Raw genomic sequence first — 17,926 nt, 5'->3', positions numbered from 1 at the left:
GTACAGAGTACTTCTAACATAAATCTAGCCTGAATGCTTACCTGACATAAAACTTCCAGTCTCTGTTTGTCTCCTTCCGCTGTTACCAGCTGTGAGAGCTTTTTTAGTAGTTGTTGGGAGGGCGGAGTAGTGATATCAAGCAGGTATGTCAAAGCCTCGGAGAGTGTGCAGGCTGGAATCTTTTTGGCACTTGTCCAGTAGCCACCTGGAAATGAGGGAAATAAAAGAACACTTGGCAATTCCTACAACATTTGACAGCTGTAGAGCTTTGCAAAACTCAGCGTCCTTCAAAGTACGAGTTCAGACTAAGTTGCAGCAGGTCTAGACCACAGGACCCTTCTGAAGAGAGGTTACTGTGAGGTTTCAAATTCTTTGTAAGGGAAGGATCTGATGTAGAGAATTGCCTGATAACAAAACACCACTTTAAAATGAAAAGTCTTTCATTTGAGGAAATCGTCTTTCTGTGTGTCACAATCCTGTGATTTAGGAAATTGTTCCTAAGATGGAAAAGATGGTCAGGACATGTAAATCTATTTTAGGACTCTGATACATAGCAACAATAAGCAAACTCTGTTGATTAATTTAATTGCAGTCAATGGCCAATTCAGCAACTGAATTACAAAGAGTGTCAGCCTAGGATAACTCTGCAAACACTGATGAAGTTATCATGGACTGCCAGGGTATGCAAAATCAGAATTGAAAATTATAAGAATAACTCAAAGCATGAACACAATCCTATTGAAACTTAAGAAAAGGATAATAGAAACAAATTCAGTCTATAATAATTCTCAGGAATTTGAGAAATCTGTCAAACATCCTCGGTTGTTTTATCTAAAGAGAACCAACTTACCATCAGCGCAGGTTTCAAGTCTGATAGTCTGATCAGCTGGAGGGGCATCCTTGACATGTGCAATGAGGCCACGGACTAATTCTGGCTGGTTGCCTGGGAAAATCCCGATATGTTCTCCGGGCAGGTAGTGCACTTCCTGATTAGTCTCACAGGAAAGCTTTACTAGAATGGTGACACGACTAGATATAGAAAAAAGGAGATCAGACAGATCTTGGTTACGTCGACAGGATTTCCTTTGAATTGCGCAGAACAGTAAACATTTGCCTGGCATGGAGCGTACCAAATGAGGGAGAGGAACCAGACACCTGAGCTTCCACATTTAGTAGATATCAGAGGGCCATATCACAAAGTTAGTTATTTCCCTTCACCCCTAAAGACTCTACTGGAAAGTCAGATCCTATCTAAACCAGAGCTAAGATTGTACGTATTCTTGTTATAATGATTTACATTTACTCATGATGGTACAAAATTCATAAATATTTCTTAATAACTGCAGTGAGAAGATTTTTATAACCAGGCATTTCAGATGTTTAAGATTTTAGTAAAATGTAGTATTGCAATGATCAAAAGAATGAGGTGTCATACCTGGATTTTACACTTTGAAGATTCTGTCTGAATTTCAGCTTCATTGGAATGATATCCTTGGCGTGAATGTTTGCAAGTGCTGTTGAGAAAAGAGGACGTGACTCATGGCAATTTTGTGATTAAGTTTGTTTAAATTGTCTTCAAATAATATGCAGAAAAGAACTGAACCATGGTCGCCCGAAGATGCAATATACTTTTACTCAGCTATGTGCCCTATATGCATGCATCCCCTTACTAGTATTTCATCTCAGCTTTTGTTCTTCTGGGGCTGTCAAAACATATGCTAGTTCTGGTGTTCTGATGTACTGCACTGGAAAAGATAATGATTCTTGCAATGTAGCCCAACATCTTTTGTTTCTCTGACCACTGTACTTTATTATATGCATTCTATCATGTAACAGGACCAATATCACTTCTAGAAAACCTTTGCAGTTCAGACCTCTCTGAAGCAAAATGGACAGAGGAAGTGGAAGGTGGGAGGTAATACCTTTCGCCAAGTCCATAGTTTGAGAGTCATGCACTATCCTGTAATTCTTAGGATCCCAGCTTTCACCAGAGGTATATATCTCAGGCAACTGAATACTGTTTTTCCCGCGGATGTTAAAGATGTCACAGGCAGTCTAGAAAAAAAGAAAAAAAAAAAGGCTATTCGTAGTAAAAAAAAAAAAAAATTCTTAGTGTTGTCATAATCCTAATGAGGAGATATCAATTTCACAGATTGCTATTTTTTATTGATCCTGTTGAATTCAGTGAATAAGGGTTCAGTGAATTCAGTAAGGTTCCACTTCTATATCAGTATAGCTACAAAATTGATCGACTTAAAAAAATTCTCACGTTTGATGCTACCACCCTTGTTCATACCAAGCATTCCATAATCCAAAAGGTTTTGTGGAACTTTATGTGAATATTAAAAAGTAATAGAAAAGGGGCCCAGTTCCCTCTTCAACTTAGGCAAACGGTAGAAAAGAGGGGAGTTCGAAATTCAGATATAAATCCAGATGTTTGTTTTCCTTCATTTCCTCCCATTTTTATGGGATGCTAGTGAATACTGAAATGAGTGAATGAACAAACTAAAATATGAGCTAACTATTTATATAGTCACCTTGAATGCACTGACTGCCCATGTGTTAAAGGCTTCTTCTTGCCCATTGAGTTCATCTCCTTCGCCTATTGGAGTCAGCTGAGAAGCCCCCAGTTGGGCCAGTTTTTGGTCAACGGCATGAGCAAAGGCACAGAACTCTGGATACATGCTGGATCCCAAACCAAACACAGCATACCTGCAAGAGGAGATAAAAATAAAATTACTATGTTATGCTAAGTGAAATGCAAAAGGACTCAATCATAGGCAAACCAAACAACAAAGTATTTTTACCTAATTTTTTTTCTCAGCAATTTCAAGGTGAGCAAGGAGTTCTTCAGGGTCTGTATAAAAATTCATAAAACATGTAAGGTTAGAAAAATACTCTGATTTAAAACAGTACATGGGACAAACGAAAGGGCTGTCTTTGGTCTCAGTCTTTGACTTGAGCCTCATATACACTTCTGAGGTGAACATTACCTTTCCGTTATTTGGAGAATCTCCGTTTCCAAAAGTGCTAGTAACCACTAAAAGAAGTGTTTCTTTTTCCAGGTCACAAATGTTGTACTCATCCATGCACAGAATCTGGAAGGTATAAAGCTCATGAGAAATTGCTAGCAACATCAGAACTAGCATGAGATATCTCCGTGATTATCATATGACCGTTGATCAAATTACAAGGCATTATGCTAAATGAATACAAAAATCAAAGTTCTAGTCCAACTTGTGTTTCCTGAACATTCCACACATAGGTTCAGAGAATGAAAAAGCTTGCAGAGGCTGATAAAACCAGCCAAACTTCGTTCTCCATTTAGCGTGGATGATTTATACTTTCTTACCTTAGTGTTGAAGGCACAGCTGAACAAGCTGCACAGCTTGTTGGCTAGTGTTTCGGATTTCCCAGTCTCTGTTGCATAGATTACAGTGACCTTGGACCTGGTTGCCATTGTTCGTCGCATGAGTGAAGATGCAAAGAATACAGCTCTGGGGAAAAAAATAATCACATATAATTTTTAATATAGCTACACAGCAATTCAGATTGATTCACAAACAAGCTAGAAAAGACTGATCTTGAACATGGTTTTTCCTTGGAAGATTGTTCAGAAGCAATACACGATAAAAAGCCCTGAATCTTAGATATGAATATTACCTAACTGTGGACAGGTAAGTCTATGATTCAAGCAATTCAAGTGGTCTCTACTGTAATAATTATTTTAAAAAGTGGAACAGAAACATCACAAGAATACAACAGTTGGACAAAAGCATGAAGACTCTTATTTGAACAACTTACTTTGCCAAGGTGCGAAACTTTATTTCTTTTTTCTTTGGCCTCCGGGTCTCATCATGCCAAACATGTGTTTTCCATGCATCCACCTTTTAAAAAAAGAAAAAAAGTTAACCTTTGGGTAAGAAATGTAAAATAATAAATACACAATTTGTATACTTTTGAAATGGCCAGATTAAACAGAATCCATGTATACAATCCACTGTGTACAAATATGGGATCAGTCTCTGTAGCATTAAATTGCATTTTACTTACAGCTTTAGAATTCAACAGAACTAACATAACCTTCCACAGCACAACAGATATTGCCTGCTATCTATGAACCTCTCCAGTGAACTTCCATTAACCAGGGGTTTTCATTCGGACTTCTTCAGATCCCATATTATCATCTGGACTGCTGAAGTTATCTACTAGAATTTTTTTTTTTTTTTTTTAATATGTACCTGGTAGTAATAGAAGGGAGTGAGGACATAGTTCAACATCTCCTGGTGGAACACAGGAGTAATGCTCCCTGACATAGGAGGTACAATCCACACCCAATCGGCCGGGCAGCCGCCTCGCACACGGTACTCATTCTGCATGTATTTCATGAAGGACTCGGCAGCTGAGTGGTGATCCATGATAGTCACGTTTTGTTTCTAGAATAATTGCAAAAGGAAAGACATGCATTAAAAAAGCCATTCCACTCTTCCTGATGCAGTTAAAGTAATCCTTTTGCTTTGGTTGATATTTCAAGGACTCAAGGACTTTATTTGGTGCTGAAAAATAACTATTGTGAGCAACTATTATATAAATACAGATTGAGGTGGACCTTTGATTAAGGACTCTTATGTCCTTTTTTTTTTTTTTTTTTTTTGACATCAGCATTTTACCTCTCCAGCACTGGGAATGCATACTGAAAAGCAATTTTATTGATCTTTCATATTTTTATGGTATGTTAAATAAATTGTAATTGTAAATAAAAGATATTAATTCAATGGTTTCCGTAGATTTTGACACCTTCACATGCATGTTAAAAGGATGAACAATCTTGCCCTTAACTTCCTTCTCTTTTTCTCTCCCTTCTGCGTTCACCTGAAGTTTTTTTCTGGCAACAACAGGAAATATGGAATCCTGTACTTTCCCAGATGTAAATCAAGAGTAACTCTATTGGAATCCTATTGATAACCTCCACTGAGCACTGGTCCATTGGCACTCTATTTGTATAAAGCTGTTGTAAGTGAAATGAAAAAGGGACACTCAATATTCAGTGTCTCTCCAGATACCACACTCGTTGACTTACTTGGAAGCTATAGAGCACAGCCACATTTATCTCTACAACAGCTCGGTCTTTCCATAATGATGAAAGTTTGTTTGTTTCCAGTCCCATTCTTCTCCCTACCTCCTACACGTGAAAAAGAGAGAGAAAAGGGAAAAGCAAATTTACTATGCGGGACTTAGATCTCATGATTTCCCCACCTCATCACATCAATGTACAGGAAAAAGTATTGCGGAAGGGGGAAGAGTCAGTCTTATGCTGGGGAAAGTATGGCAGCAGAAACACTTGAGATTAGAAGTAAACTTGAATCATGGAGTTCTGGTTCTATTCCAGTTTGGTAAAGCAGGGAGTGGTTCTCTCCTGGACTAAATGGTTTAAAAGTGGCAGTATCTGGTTATAAGTCATCGTTATCAATTTGTATTGGTGTGGTGGTGCTTAAGACCTGCAGCTAACCACCAAGACTCCACTGCCTTGTCAACAGCAGACTGGAACTGACATAAATATACCTCTGAGAAATACACAGTCAGGGACCAAAAGTCCTCAGTCAGCAGGACTCAGGGTAAAATTGGGAAGAATTCCCTTTGGACACCATTTTCTATGATTTTTTTTTTTTTTTACAGCTGCAGTTTCACCATTCTATTGAGCTATTTGGAACAGATACTGTCAGAACACTGTAAAAACAGCCATATAATCTGGCAGTCATAATCGTGGCAGAAATTCAAGACATCCCACAAGGGTCAGGATATTGTGTCAGATTAGCACTGAAGTGTTAGTTTGATGGAAATACACCATCCCAGCAAAGACCGACAGCGTCTCCTTTTTAAAAACGCTTCACCCACCAAGTTCATTGCCTTCGCAGATCAACACATTTCTACTTCAGAAGATTACCTGTAGGATATTGTATCGCTGTACATCACAGAAGTCTCGCACTCCTATCTCTGTCCCCATGTACCAGCCATTGAAAGGACACCCAGTAAACTCCAGGCCTCCCACCTCAAGAAGCATGTTGGCAACAGCAGGCAGCGCATACCACTTCAGATCTAACTCCTTAAACCATTCATACCTGTTAAACAAGCATTGTGATTTATTACTTTATGTGTCTTTTCCTTCTTTAGGCGATAACCAGAAAGAAAAGCCCAGGAAGATAAAGAGTACTAACTCTTGTTACTAAGTCTTGAAATGACCCAGGAAGCACGGTCTGCAAAAGGTCCTAGCAGTTTTTGTTTACAATGCGGTAACTGGGAATTGCCTGCTAAAGAAACTGCAGAACAGAATTACAGAGTTCTGCAATTTGCAGGCCAGTCCCAAAGCAAACATGAAGAAGAAAAACAAAGAGAGAACGGCAACAAACATTTTGTTATGACTGCAGCCATATTTTACATATGTATTGCACTGGCATAAGAAATGATGATTTTTTTTATTTATTCTGAATATGATTGAAATGTAGGTTGAGGGAAAAAAAATATTTCCAGCAAAATTGCTATTGGCTTCCTTAATTTAAATGTAATTTTATTGTTCTAACAGGCATTTTATCTTTCAGGACAATTTACCATAATTTCATCCTAACAAAGAACTCATAAAATGACTGCCACAGGCGCAGAGGCTAATAACCTGCCAAGGTGAGGCAGAGGCAAAAATGCAATTGTCTAAACCTTGCGTGCTTACTTTGGATGCTCCATTGGCACTTCGAGGACAATTTCTGGTGGGATTTCAAATATTTCTGGGTCTTGGCCATTTGCTTGGAGAATGAGTGGAACTACATCAAAGCGGCCATATTTCGGCTTCCACCCAAGCTCAATGCACAACTGTAAATAAAGAAAGTACATTTTGGGGTTTTTTAGGTTCCCCCTCCTGCTGGATTCGAAGACAAAAGAACATTAACTCTCTAAAACCCACTGAGGTGAATTCTAAGCAATAAAGGTTATCTTTCCCATTCCAACAATGTTGAGACATGTTGTTCAAGTACTGCTTGTGTCCCTGCCTTAAGGGGAGCATTAGGTCACCCTGTTCTGAGATGGAGGGGAGTACCTTTATATCAGGATTGTAGGAAATTATTGCACTGCCTGCACCTAGAACCTGTGGGGCAGAACATCCTATTCACTCCTTACCACCACACTTCCCTCCCACTCTGCATAAACATGCAAGAAAAACAAAAAGACGACAGAAGGGTTAGATGAGATGGAAAGCCGTTGTGATTCTGTATGTAGAACTGTACCTGTGTGAACTCCACACTGGCAGGGTCTCCTATGATAGACCCATCTGGCATTTGATATCCAGCGTATCGGACGAGCTGGCTGTTCCAAACACGAAAATCGTGTTTCCCATCAGTCCTTTGGGGGAAGATAGTGATGGCTGATCTGCCCAGAGAGACAATCAACTCCCGTTACACCACAGCAGCACATCAAATACATTCTAATTATTGAGACATAAATTGTTACCAACAGCAATTATTTTCTATTTCTAAAATAAACATCAGTAGAAATAAAATCATTCATCATCCCTGCCCACCTCTCTTAATCTTCAAAGCATCTCTTTTCCCCAGGAATTAGAAAAGATTTTGCAACATCAGCCATGAAAGGTACAAAATTTCAAAATGGTTGATGGTACATGAGAGGAACACATAAGTACCAGGAGAATTAAGAGCAAAGACAAGTTGTGAAAATATTTAGATATACCATTTCAGGTCTTATGTAGCATTTTGAGTCCAGATCTGGACGTGATTTTTGTTGTTTGCAAGGCAAAATTGAAGAGACTTACCTTATATTTCCATTGTTTGTGGCATACTGAATATGACGACAGATATGCTCGAACATTTCTTTCGCTGTTTTACAATCACGTGCATCAAATACCTATGTTTCCAAAAGAAATGTAAAGAAAAAAAAACCCTGATTTTGAAACAGCAATGTAAGCTCATTATTTTTCTTATGCATTTAAGGAAAGATTAAGGAAAAAAGTAAAATGAAAAATCAGTATCTCTCAATTTAATTGTAGCTCCACTAGGAAAGGCTCATTTTTATTGTTCTTATAAGCATCATTTTCACACGTAACAATCCTCCAAGGATCAAGACGTGCACGTGGTTCCATGACACAGCTGGTTTCTACGCTAAGACTCCTACACATGTTTTCGTTCAACTATGAAGCAGAGGACTACAAAAAACCCCGTTGATCATATGATATGTACAGGAGGGAGCAGTCCTCAGTTGAAGCAACTGGCATATTGTACCAAAGGACATTCTTCTGATTTACAGCAGATGACTATTTGGCCCATAATGTCCAGACTCATACGTTACCTGGAGATTGGACCACTGGATTCTCCCAATACACCTAGGCGCATTTCTCCAGGCCTGTTTGGCAGCAAAGATCAGTTCATCCTTTGTCAGATGGTAGGTTCCTGTTGTTTCTATCTCCTTGGTCACTTTTTCCAGTCGGCCCAGGTGTTCTTCTATTTTTGGCCTTTTGAACAGGAAACAGCCATGGAAAGAAACAATGAGAATTTCATTACTTAGAATTGATTTAAATTGCAGATATTCTTATGTTCTGGATCTTATTGCTCAAGCCATAAAGCTTTTAGGCATCCTTTTGCATGAGAAGACTTCTACATACACTGCTGATTTTATCTTCCAGGATGCAGGTAGATTTCCAGGGAGGGGGTTAGCATCTATGTAGGTTGAGATATGGCAAGTCTGGCTAAATATTGAGAAACCTGCCCCTGTTATAAATCCACACTCTCTGGATGTGAAACAGGCCAACATAAAATACCCTATGAAAACATCCATCACCTCATGAAGTCAGCAATTTTCACTGTGCTTTGGCTGTGAGAAGTCACCGTTGTCTGTGCCCCACCTCCCCTCTACTGACCACACTTTTGTCCCCAAAGCATAGCTGTTATCTAGCGCAGCAGTCGAGGTTTTTATCAAAAAGCAGGGGGTGTTCTAGGCAAAGGGGTGAGTTAAGTACATAGGACTCTGACTGAGGACTACAGAGGAGAATTATTCCTGGCTTCAGAATTTAGGAACCATCCTTATTGAGTGCAAAGGACAGAGCTTACTAGCCTAATGAAGAGGCTAACACACTAGAAATTTAAGTAGCAACACCATCCTTTCACCACCCAACACCTACATGGATTGATCACAAACTTTTCAGTGTAAATTTTCCGTTTAAATTCAGATTTTCTAGATTAATTTGGAAAAAATGTCAAATCACAAGCAAATGAAAAGTAGGGAACATGCTAGCTTCAGCCCAGAAGTAAGATTGCAGTGACTGTCCTCTCAGGGCTCTATTTTCACAGGGACACAGCTCTGCTGAACAAAGTAAGTAGGATTTTCATTCCTAAAAAGAAATGCTGAGCAATTCCTTTGTCAGGGAAACCAACTCTAAAATTCTTTAGTTTGATAACAGACAATGAAGTCAAAATATTAGGAAATATTTATCACAGCACAGACAAAAATTGTTTTGTTGGCTTACAGACAGAATGAAAATAGCCTGCACTGTCTCAGAGTTTTCACATTTTCAACAAGATGAAAGATCAAGGGCAAGCATGTAAGATAGTGTAAGTCAATGTGATCAAATAGCCATGAGCAGAAACACAGAGATGTGCAAATGAGTACAGCCTGTAAGACAGGGACTTTCAGAAAGACTCAGATGGAAGAAAGCTTTGTAGAAGAGTTCAAAGTGTCTAAAGAAGTAGCCATTATGTAGCTGAGTCCCTTTGAAAGTCTGATAATGTTTTATAATGGCATGAGCAAACATTAGATTGTCACTTAAAAGCTTGTCATGTGAAAACTGTCACTGCAAACTCTTGGACCTCAACTAGATGTTCCAGCTTTTCCTGCAACAAGATGTCTCTGCACCACGTGCACTTTAGTGAAAACACAAAGCTCTTTTCTGAAGCTAGAGCGTCCTTTCAGCATGTTCAGTAGCTTATGTTGATGATAGCACAGAGCAAGGTTGAGAAGCAAGAGACTGGCCTTCCAATCTTTGGCTAAAGCCTTGAGAGTCAAAACAGAGGACAAAAGAACACAGAGAAGATATTTGGTACAGCACAAATAAAAAGCATTACCCACATTATTCACGTCTAAGGCTGATCTAGGTAGGAGCTAATCCCATTAACATCCAATGTTAAGAAAACAGAAGGTAACGTTCCGTAAGAGTCCTAACCAAGCCGCTTTGTACTATAATCTAACACATTCAGAAAGGATGGGGCTGAGGAATGCGCTGTACAGAGTCCATCTCTGTATTCCCAAGACCTGGGATTGCCAGATATATGATATGAAGTACAGTAATACTTTTACTTACCTTTTCTAATAGTCCTTGTCTATTTTTTGAATGCATGCTATGTAATGGGATAGTTACCAATAGCCGTGAAGAAATGAAATGCTCCTACAGTCTCACAGGCAGACAGGTAGGTAGAGGACTTTTATACCAAAAACGAAGGTAAAGTTGGCTTACTCTTTAAATGAATTGTAGTACTGCTTGAGAAAGTCTATTGCCTGAGGTAAAAGCTCTGCCGGTGGAACTGGCCTATCTCTAGTACCTCTCACCAGGCCCTTTGGGGTCATGAGGGCCCCTTGGCAGGCTTTGGTCCGGCAGTTGATAACCTGAAAAACAATAAAATGTCAAAACCCAATATTGCACTCTGTATCTTTTCAAAGTTATGAAAAATTACTGTTCAGGTTTCCATATCTTACCTCCTTTGCTGTCAGGTGTAGTGTGTCGAGAAAGCTGGAGCCATTTCCCAAGTTTCTTACTTTTACATGTCTTGGACATCTCGATACTTGGGTTGAAGCTTTGATACCATTTTGGGGAGGGTTCTGGACAGAGAAAAATAAAAATACGTACTCACTTCAGACCTATTAAGTATCTTAAAGCTTCATTTTATATTTTATTTTACCATTAAAATGCTACAAATTAAATTCAAGAAACTATGTATAAATGTGATCTTCTCCAATGTATTTACTCAGTTGAGTACAAAACTATTGACCTAATCCAGAGTTTGATATGAAATGGGAAAAAAGTATTTTTGTACTAATCAAACAATATCTGCCACTGCAAACACCTTTTCAATTTCAATAAGGCCTCTTAAGATAATAGTCACAGACTCAGGAAAGTGAACCAGACCATTTTAGAGAAAGCACATGTTTGTTACTAAAGGCTGGGATTTCAAAGGTGAACAAAGGAATCAGGCGCTCCAATCCCACTGGGTCACCTCGTTCCCTTATGTCTTACCAAAGCTCCCTTTTGTTCAGAAGAGATCTGTCATCCAAAGATCTCACAGCATAACCCCATGTAACCACAGTTAGTCTGCACATGAGAACTTTGAGAAGTTCACAACCCTTGTGAACTGTTTGTATCAAACAAGAACACTAGAAACAGACCTCTCTCACATCCTCGGCCTTCGCTGAAGTTACAAGAGGTGCAATCTGTATCTGCTTCTTGCTCAGATCATATAATTTGGCATCATCATTTTCTAACCTTTAAAAGAGAGAAAGACAATTCAGTATAACACAATGTACTAGGTGTTTGTTAGTTTTACCTGCAGCATCAGTAGGAGATGCTCAGAGCTGTCTCTGAGAGATGTACCGAGTCAATAAGCCAACAAGCCAACCACCTGCAGCAGTGTGAGGGGTGGAGTGGACTAGCAGGCCATAGTAAAGCTACAATCATCCATTCCAGATAGCTATGTGGGAAGGAAAACAACTGATATGCCCTGGAATGGTAAAGGTTGAGTATCATTGTTGTAAGCTAAACAAAGGACATCTGTACAATTGTAATCTGGCCAGAAAATATTCAGAGGAATTAAACAAAGAGGTTTAAATCTTCAGGGAAATGCGTGAAAATTTCAGCTAGGTCCACTCTCCAGCTTATTAAGCAAATAACATACTCTTATATTAATTTCCTTTGCTTTCTGCATTAAGACTTTCTTTCTGAACTCCTGCTTTTTAATTTGGATATCAGGTTTCAGAAGACGATCAAAAACACCCCAGAGGCATCCAGACCATGAACTCCAAACAAAACCCTTAGTTTGGAGAGGGCAATGATGTGGTTTAGCTAGCAGAACATATGTGATCACCCACTTCCACTAGTCAGCTTTGCCTATCTTCACATTTGAATACAAACTACTTTGAGGAATTACAGGAAAGGGTAGGGAATGAGCAGAGAAAGAAATGATATGCAATAGAAAACAGACATAAGTAACAGCCTGAAAACTGAGAAATTTAATATGCATGTGCAATTTATTTTATACAGTGTCTTGTATAAATTCTATCACAGAAATACTTTACCAACTTAATTACAGCATTAATAATCACTTTGCTAATTTTTATAGCATACACATGCCTCCTAAGTCCTAGCATACGTGAAATCATTATAGCACACCAAATAAATTTGGAACTATGAAAGAGAAAGCAAGATGATTTCTTTCCACAACGGTTGTGTAACTTAGACACAAAAGTTTAAATGTACCTTACCAAGTCAACACCAGCCAGGGACCCCCAGGGACAACTGTTCTTTGGTTAATATTATTGCTTTGGAAACACATTACGGGTTTCTCCAGAACCCATATCACTTAGTATCTTTCCTTTTCAAATGAAAGAGAAACTATAAAGCCATTAAAAGACAAAGATCTTACCCATGGATCTTCCTATTTTTCTCCACGTTATTATTGATATCCTTCTCTTCAGAGGACTGGTTCTTAGCAGCACGAGGTTTGAATACAAACTGCCACGGGCACAACATTTTGTATGCTTTATTTATGATTTTAGTTCACAGTGCTGCAATCTTGTGTTGTGAGATGTGGGAACACTTCTGAGGAAGGAAAAAAACCCCAAGGTCAGTGTTGACTAAGAAAGTAACTGCCTTTGAGAGGGCTCACAAACCTACCAGACTAATTGCTCTAACTTCCTGTTTTAAAAAAGGAAAACCACTTGAGTCAGAGTAGTGATACTATACCTAACAGTTTGTCAGTGTACTGCTGCAGTCATGCCTTATTTTAAAATATTGGCAAGAGAATTTCAAATGTCCCTCAGTTGCATAAACCAGCAAATATCAGTTATCTACAAAAAGCACATGAATACTTTACTTCTACGCAAAGCATGCCTTGACACTTAACAATGTTCTGTGTTTTTCAAAAGTTTGTTAAGTGTTACTAAATGTTCTGTTAATTCACTATGTGTTAGCTAGGAAAAGGGATGTAAGATATATTGCTGTGTTATTCACACAGTAATGAAAAAAAAATTGGTCTGTAAATTAACCAAAATGTTTTGCAATGTATTCATCTGCCAGAGACAAATGGGATTCTGAGACTCTGAATTCTGTGTTTTGTAAGATATAGATACATAGCATATACTTGAAGGTAACGTATATAGAAGAACGTACAAAGTTTAATGCTATTCATTTGAACATACATTTTCTGCTAATTTCTGAGCCTAAAATAGATTTTTGCACCAAGGCAGGTGTGACAGGAGAAAAAGAACAAAATAGTGTTTGAATCTGCTTCATAACAGATGTTTCAAAAAAATTAAAGATCTGGAAAGAAAATATACATTGCCACATATTCATGATGCAAATTGTATCTTATTTTGTCATTTATAGTGCTTTTTCAATAAAAGTAAAATTTATATTGCTGGGCTCCCAAGATGCTGTCTGCTGTAAAATCACACAAGAAAAGACCCACATGCAACTATCTGTGCAGCAGCTGTAAGGTGTTAGGACTTGTCTGGTACTCCAAGTAAAAGAAATAGTGTGTAATGAAGTCACAAAATAGGAACAAATCTAAATTAGTATTCTGCAATAAAAAAATGCCGCAGTGTGCCTATACATTTTTGTAAAACACAGGGGAAAAGGAGAGAAGGAAAGAAAAGGATAGCGAGAGAGAGAGAGAAAGAAAAGAAAGGAAGAAAGTTAGAAAGAGAGAAAGAGAAAGAAAAAGAGTGGAAAAAGGGGGGAAAAAAATTTTAAAAGCCCAGAAAAACTACACACATACAAAAAAAGAAAAAAGCAGAAAAAGAAAAAAGTAAAAAGAAAATAAAAGGAAAAATATAAATTATAAAAAGAAAAAAAAAAAGACTAAAAAGACAAAAAGAAGAGAAGACACACTTTCCATTCACTGGCATTCAGAGTAAGAACTTGCTTCTTTTTTGTGTTCTCCACAATGGGATTCTTTAAATAACATTTACATTATTACTTGTTACCTGCAGAAACCTCTAAATCAGCAGAAAGGGGGATCAAGTTTTCAGAGCAGCAGGACGACTTGGAAATAAAGCAGGAGACCGATTCCAATGCTTTACTCCTAACATGGGGGGGAAAAAAAAAAAAGTTTGCCATAGAATTACTCTACTTGCCAGCTGCAGTAAAGGAACAGCAAACTGGAAACTTCGACACAGTGCTGCCTTACCGTGCTTTCGGGAGGGATTTTTCCAAACCTGCTAGGAGATGGTCTTTGTCAAAGCGTCTCTCCTTTAACCTCTCCTGCTCTGTATCCCTCCTGTGAGGCAAAAGCATTTTATACTCCAGGACCATGTATGCAAAACAGCAAATGCAAGGCGACACACGGACAAAAGGGGAATCCCAAACCTTCGTAGCTCTTTCTGAACCAGAGGGTGTGTAGCTGATGCTGCGTATTACATAACACGTCTTGGCTGGGCGGGAGGGCAGTGACTCGTTCTTGATGTTCTGAGCATCCCCTCCTGCCAGCCTGGCGTGCTGCAACCTTGATTTCTCCATGTGCTCGGTGACAAGGACAGCGGATCGCATTGAACGCTTTTTATAGCCTCGTCGGCAATGTTAAAATAATTAAAAAAAACTTCTGAAAGAACTCTTACGGATCTTATCGCTGGGTGGCCATTCTCCTATACATTAAACTAGCAGCAGCAGATAGAGTAACTGTGACTTCTATAAATAACTTCAAGAGAAGTTTTAAAGAAATTTTATAGAGCTCTAGGGTATGAACCACCAATGCATTTAAACAGGTGATTAAACATAAATACATTACTTCCTTATTTTTGGTGAAGTTTTAAAGGACCTTTCTCAATAGAGTATTTGTAGAATTTCTTCCTCTCCGGAGCTCCCTGCTGTATCTGTTGCTGCCTGTGAGCTTTGTTCCTTTGTACTTTTCCAACGCGCAAGAAAAACTGGAAGGAAAGTGCAGCTCCCTGAAGCATAAGCTATTTGCACAACGCTGTAGGTGTGAATGCCAGGACAGCCAGATGATGAGGATGGGATTATTGAGCTGATTTTCAACTTTAGACAACATGCGGACATTTACATGTTACAAAACTGGGTTTCTACCCGCAGTCTGAAAGCCACAAGGATCCCGGACCGAGGGCGGCATGCAGTGCGAGCTGCTGCCAGGCAACTGCCGACTCAGAAAGGCTGTGGCATGCCAGGGAACTCAAGGATTTTGGCCTGAGTTATTTGTTCAATGATTATTACGCATGAATAATTTAAGGAAACTGTTTAGAACTGTTTTTAAATTACAGACAATTCTTAAACATGCTGACTAATACAAGGTCAAAACTGTTACATTAACTAGAAAAAGATTTGCAAGTGCTGATCAAAGATCTGCAGAAATAAGGCATAAGGCTGCAAGAGAAACAAGGAAATGAACATTTGCTTTTCATCCATCACATTTCTACTGGGCAAGGCATTTTCTTTTTTTCTGTGTCTATTTAAAAATGAACATTAAGTACTTGTGTAAAGCACTCCTAGAGGTAAACAGAGTTGTGTGTACATGAGTTCATGCATGAATACACCTGTATATATCCCATCCAGGGCTGCTAGAGATAAATCTCGAGAGACCTGAGTTTTCTGTGGTTTGAGCATTCATCTGCTTGAGTGTATCAAGCCCATGCTTCTTTACATTCATTGCTCATGAATATTCACACTCAGATTTTTTTTTTTTTTAATGAGATGATGCCCTTCCTCTCACTGGAATTATTACTTGACATCCCTTTGTGTAAAATATTCCAGATTTCTAATCAGCAGACAGAAATAACGTGTGACCTGTGTGCCATGCCACAAATCTCAAACTTGCTTCTGATCCACGACAGCTCTTCCCAAACCACAGGTGTAACTGCTTGAGTGTGAATACAGCTCTATCTCAAGGGTCAAACTGAAGGTGCTTGAACCAAAAGGAAACTTCAGCGTTCTGAGAATAAGGTTACACTCTTTACATTTGCTATTTTGTCAGGGTTTAAAAATTCTGTTCGCATCCTTTCCTTTCTTATTAAATCTGACTTCTCTTTTATACAGGACATGGGGAATCTTAACGTCTAGTACTGTAAAAAAGATCTTAGTAGAAATTTAAGTGAACTCAGTTATGTCCAACGGTTGCTAAGCTTTTATTATTCAGCTTCCTTATTTCCCTGTGCTTGGAGACTGCTGAAATCAAGGAAAGGCTACGTAGAGATTAGATATGAAAAATCAGATTCGGAATGACCAGAAAAGGAAAAACATCATCCTTCCTCACGCAAATTATTTAAAGTATTGGCTGAAATACAGCCATTCAGGGAACTGCTTAATCACTCGTTTTTCAAACAAGACCTGCTCTTTTACTCACCGAGATTGATAATAAAACTCCCTCTGTATCTTAAGAACAAGAGAGCACCATTCATTTCGTAGGTGGAGTCGGAGATTAACAAATCCACTGTGCACTCCTTCTACAAATATTCTACAATGCTTGGAAAGTTCTTCCCTCAAAAAAACAATTCCGCACATATTTCCCAGTTTCGCACAGCCACTTCAGCCTCTGCCATATCAAAATGCAAGAACTAGTTGCTTTTCTTGCATTAACTTTGATGAAAGAGGTGCCCTTTCAGAGCAGAACATCTGACCATTCTGTCATTTTGAATTAAATTTTGGTTTGTTTCTGAAAATGTGATGGCCTGTAGCCTTAACTATAAGCTTTCTGCAATGTCATTCAAATCAAGTCACATTCTTTGACTGCAATATTCTGCATCAGCTCAAGAAGTTACACTCCTAAAAACATCTAAAAAAAAAGCTCTGTTTGTAAGGTTGCTCCTCTAAGATCAGGACATCTGAAAGGGCTGATTTTTTTAACTTCATGGAACCCTAGCGAGATAACGTTCAATTGTCCCAACTTTTCAGAAATCACTAGTGATTTTTTTCCTAACTCCCTTTTTCCTAGCTAATCTATTTTCTAACTATTTGAGATGTCTCCATGACAATCTTTCAGGAGCATTGCATACAACATCACAAATTCAAAATATAATATTGCAGGCACCCCTAAGCACTTGGCACGTTAGGAGATTTGTTAAGACTTCACGTGCTCCTCCTGTGATAAGGATGAAGTACTCTATTTCCATTTCCAAACTGATGGCTTTGTTCTTCATGCATTTCCTTTTCCTGAGGAAACCACTCTGCTTCCTGCCTTACCCCAATTGATTAACTCCGCTGGCTGAACAGGAAATTTGGTCCTTAGAGTACCAGTAACACATAATCATTAAACAAGGACTGGAAGGGCCCCCCCACATGGCACCTGGTCCCTCTCCCTGCGCCATCAGCAAGATCAGCTGTAACTAACTGAGCTATTTTTGAATCAGCAGAAAACAATTACAAGTCAGACCGAGGGGCAGGACTCACAGCAAAAAGCTGCCTAGTAACCTGAGATGAGACACCAAAGAGTAAGGTAATCAGTCAAACTGAGTCAGATCACAAAAGATCATTTACATCATGGTAATAGACTCGCTTTTCAGTAAAGCACTCACTACTTTCACACATTTGTACTTTGTGGTACAAACACCTTAATTCATTTGGTCCACTGAGAACATTCATTCACTTTCTGCTCCTTTTCTGGGCTGAAGTGCTGTTTTCTCTCCTAGCTATCAGACTTCATTCACATTTTCCAGCTTGCTA

General features: G+C 38.8%; 1 protein-coding gene across 6 annotated transcripts in view; it reads right to left on the bottom strand.

The window, feature by feature from the left end:
- The window catches only part of NOS2 (nitric oxide synthase 2), a 38,238-nt gene that overhangs the window by 4,760 nt on the left and 15,552 nt on the right, over nucleotides 1-17,926 (bottom strand). For 3 of the 6 annotated variants that reach the window (XM_075771738.1, XM_075771737.1, XM_075771740.1), the window contains 22 exons: nucleotides 14,448-14,537; nucleotides 14,255-14,342; nucleotides 12,684-12,859; nucleotides 11,431-11,527; nucleotides 10,744-10,866; nucleotides 10,505-10,653; nucleotides 8,347-8,509; nucleotides 7,814-7,905; nucleotides 7,272-7,413; nucleotides 6,722-6,861; nucleotides 5,945-6,119; nucleotides 5,081-5,182; nucleotides 4,242-4,436; nucleotides 3,805-3,887; nucleotides 3,353-3,497; nucleotides 2,994-3,098; nucleotides 2,808-2,857; nucleotides 2,538-2,712; nucleotides 1,923-2,055; nucleotides 1,436-1,514; nucleotides 851-1,029; nucleotides 42-205 (listed from right to left, as the gene is read on the bottom strand). In XM_075771738.1, the coding sequence (XP_075627853.1) occupies nucleotides 42-205; nucleotides 851-1,029; nucleotides 1,436-1,514; nucleotides 1,923-2,055; nucleotides 2,538-2,712; nucleotides 2,808-2,857; nucleotides 2,994-3,098; nucleotides 3,353-3,497; nucleotides 3,805-3,887; nucleotides 4,242-4,436; nucleotides 5,081-5,182; nucleotides 5,945-6,119; nucleotides 6,722-6,861; nucleotides 7,272-7,413; nucleotides 7,814-7,905; nucleotides 8,347-8,509; nucleotides 10,505-10,653; nucleotides 10,744-10,866; nucleotides 11,431-11,527; nucleotides 12,684-12,790 (2,598 nt within the window). In that variant the 5' untranslated portion in view covers nucleotides 12,791-12,859; nucleotides 14,255-14,342; nucleotides 14,448-14,537. Of the gene's footprint in view, nucleotides 1-41; nucleotides 206-850; nucleotides 1,030-1,435; nucleotides 1,515-1,922; nucleotides 2,056-2,537; nucleotides 2,713-2,807; nucleotides 2,858-2,993; nucleotides 3,099-3,352; nucleotides 3,498-3,804; nucleotides 3,888-4,241; nucleotides 4,437-5,080; nucleotides 5,183-5,944; nucleotides 6,120-6,721; nucleotides 6,862-7,271; nucleotides 7,414-7,813; nucleotides 7,906-8,346; nucleotides 8,510-10,504; nucleotides 10,654-10,743; nucleotides 10,867-11,430; nucleotides 11,528-12,683; nucleotides 12,860-14,244; nucleotides 14,343-14,447; nucleotides 14,538-17,926 lie in introns of all 6 variants that reach the window. The other 3 variants (XM_075771739.1, XM_075771741.1, XM_010298330.2) reach the window with 3 other exon arrangements.

This window comes from Balearica regulorum, chromosome 19 (genome assembly GCF_011004875.1).
Source record: "Balearica regulorum gibbericeps isolate bBalReg1 chromosome 19, bBalReg1.pri, whole genome shotgun sequence".
Lineage (NCBI taxonomy): Eukaryota > Metazoa > Chordata > Aves > Gruiformes > Gruidae > Balearica > Balearica regulorum.
Note: the sequence above shows the minus strand (reverse complement) of the source record. Positions and strands in the feature narration are given on the sequence as shown.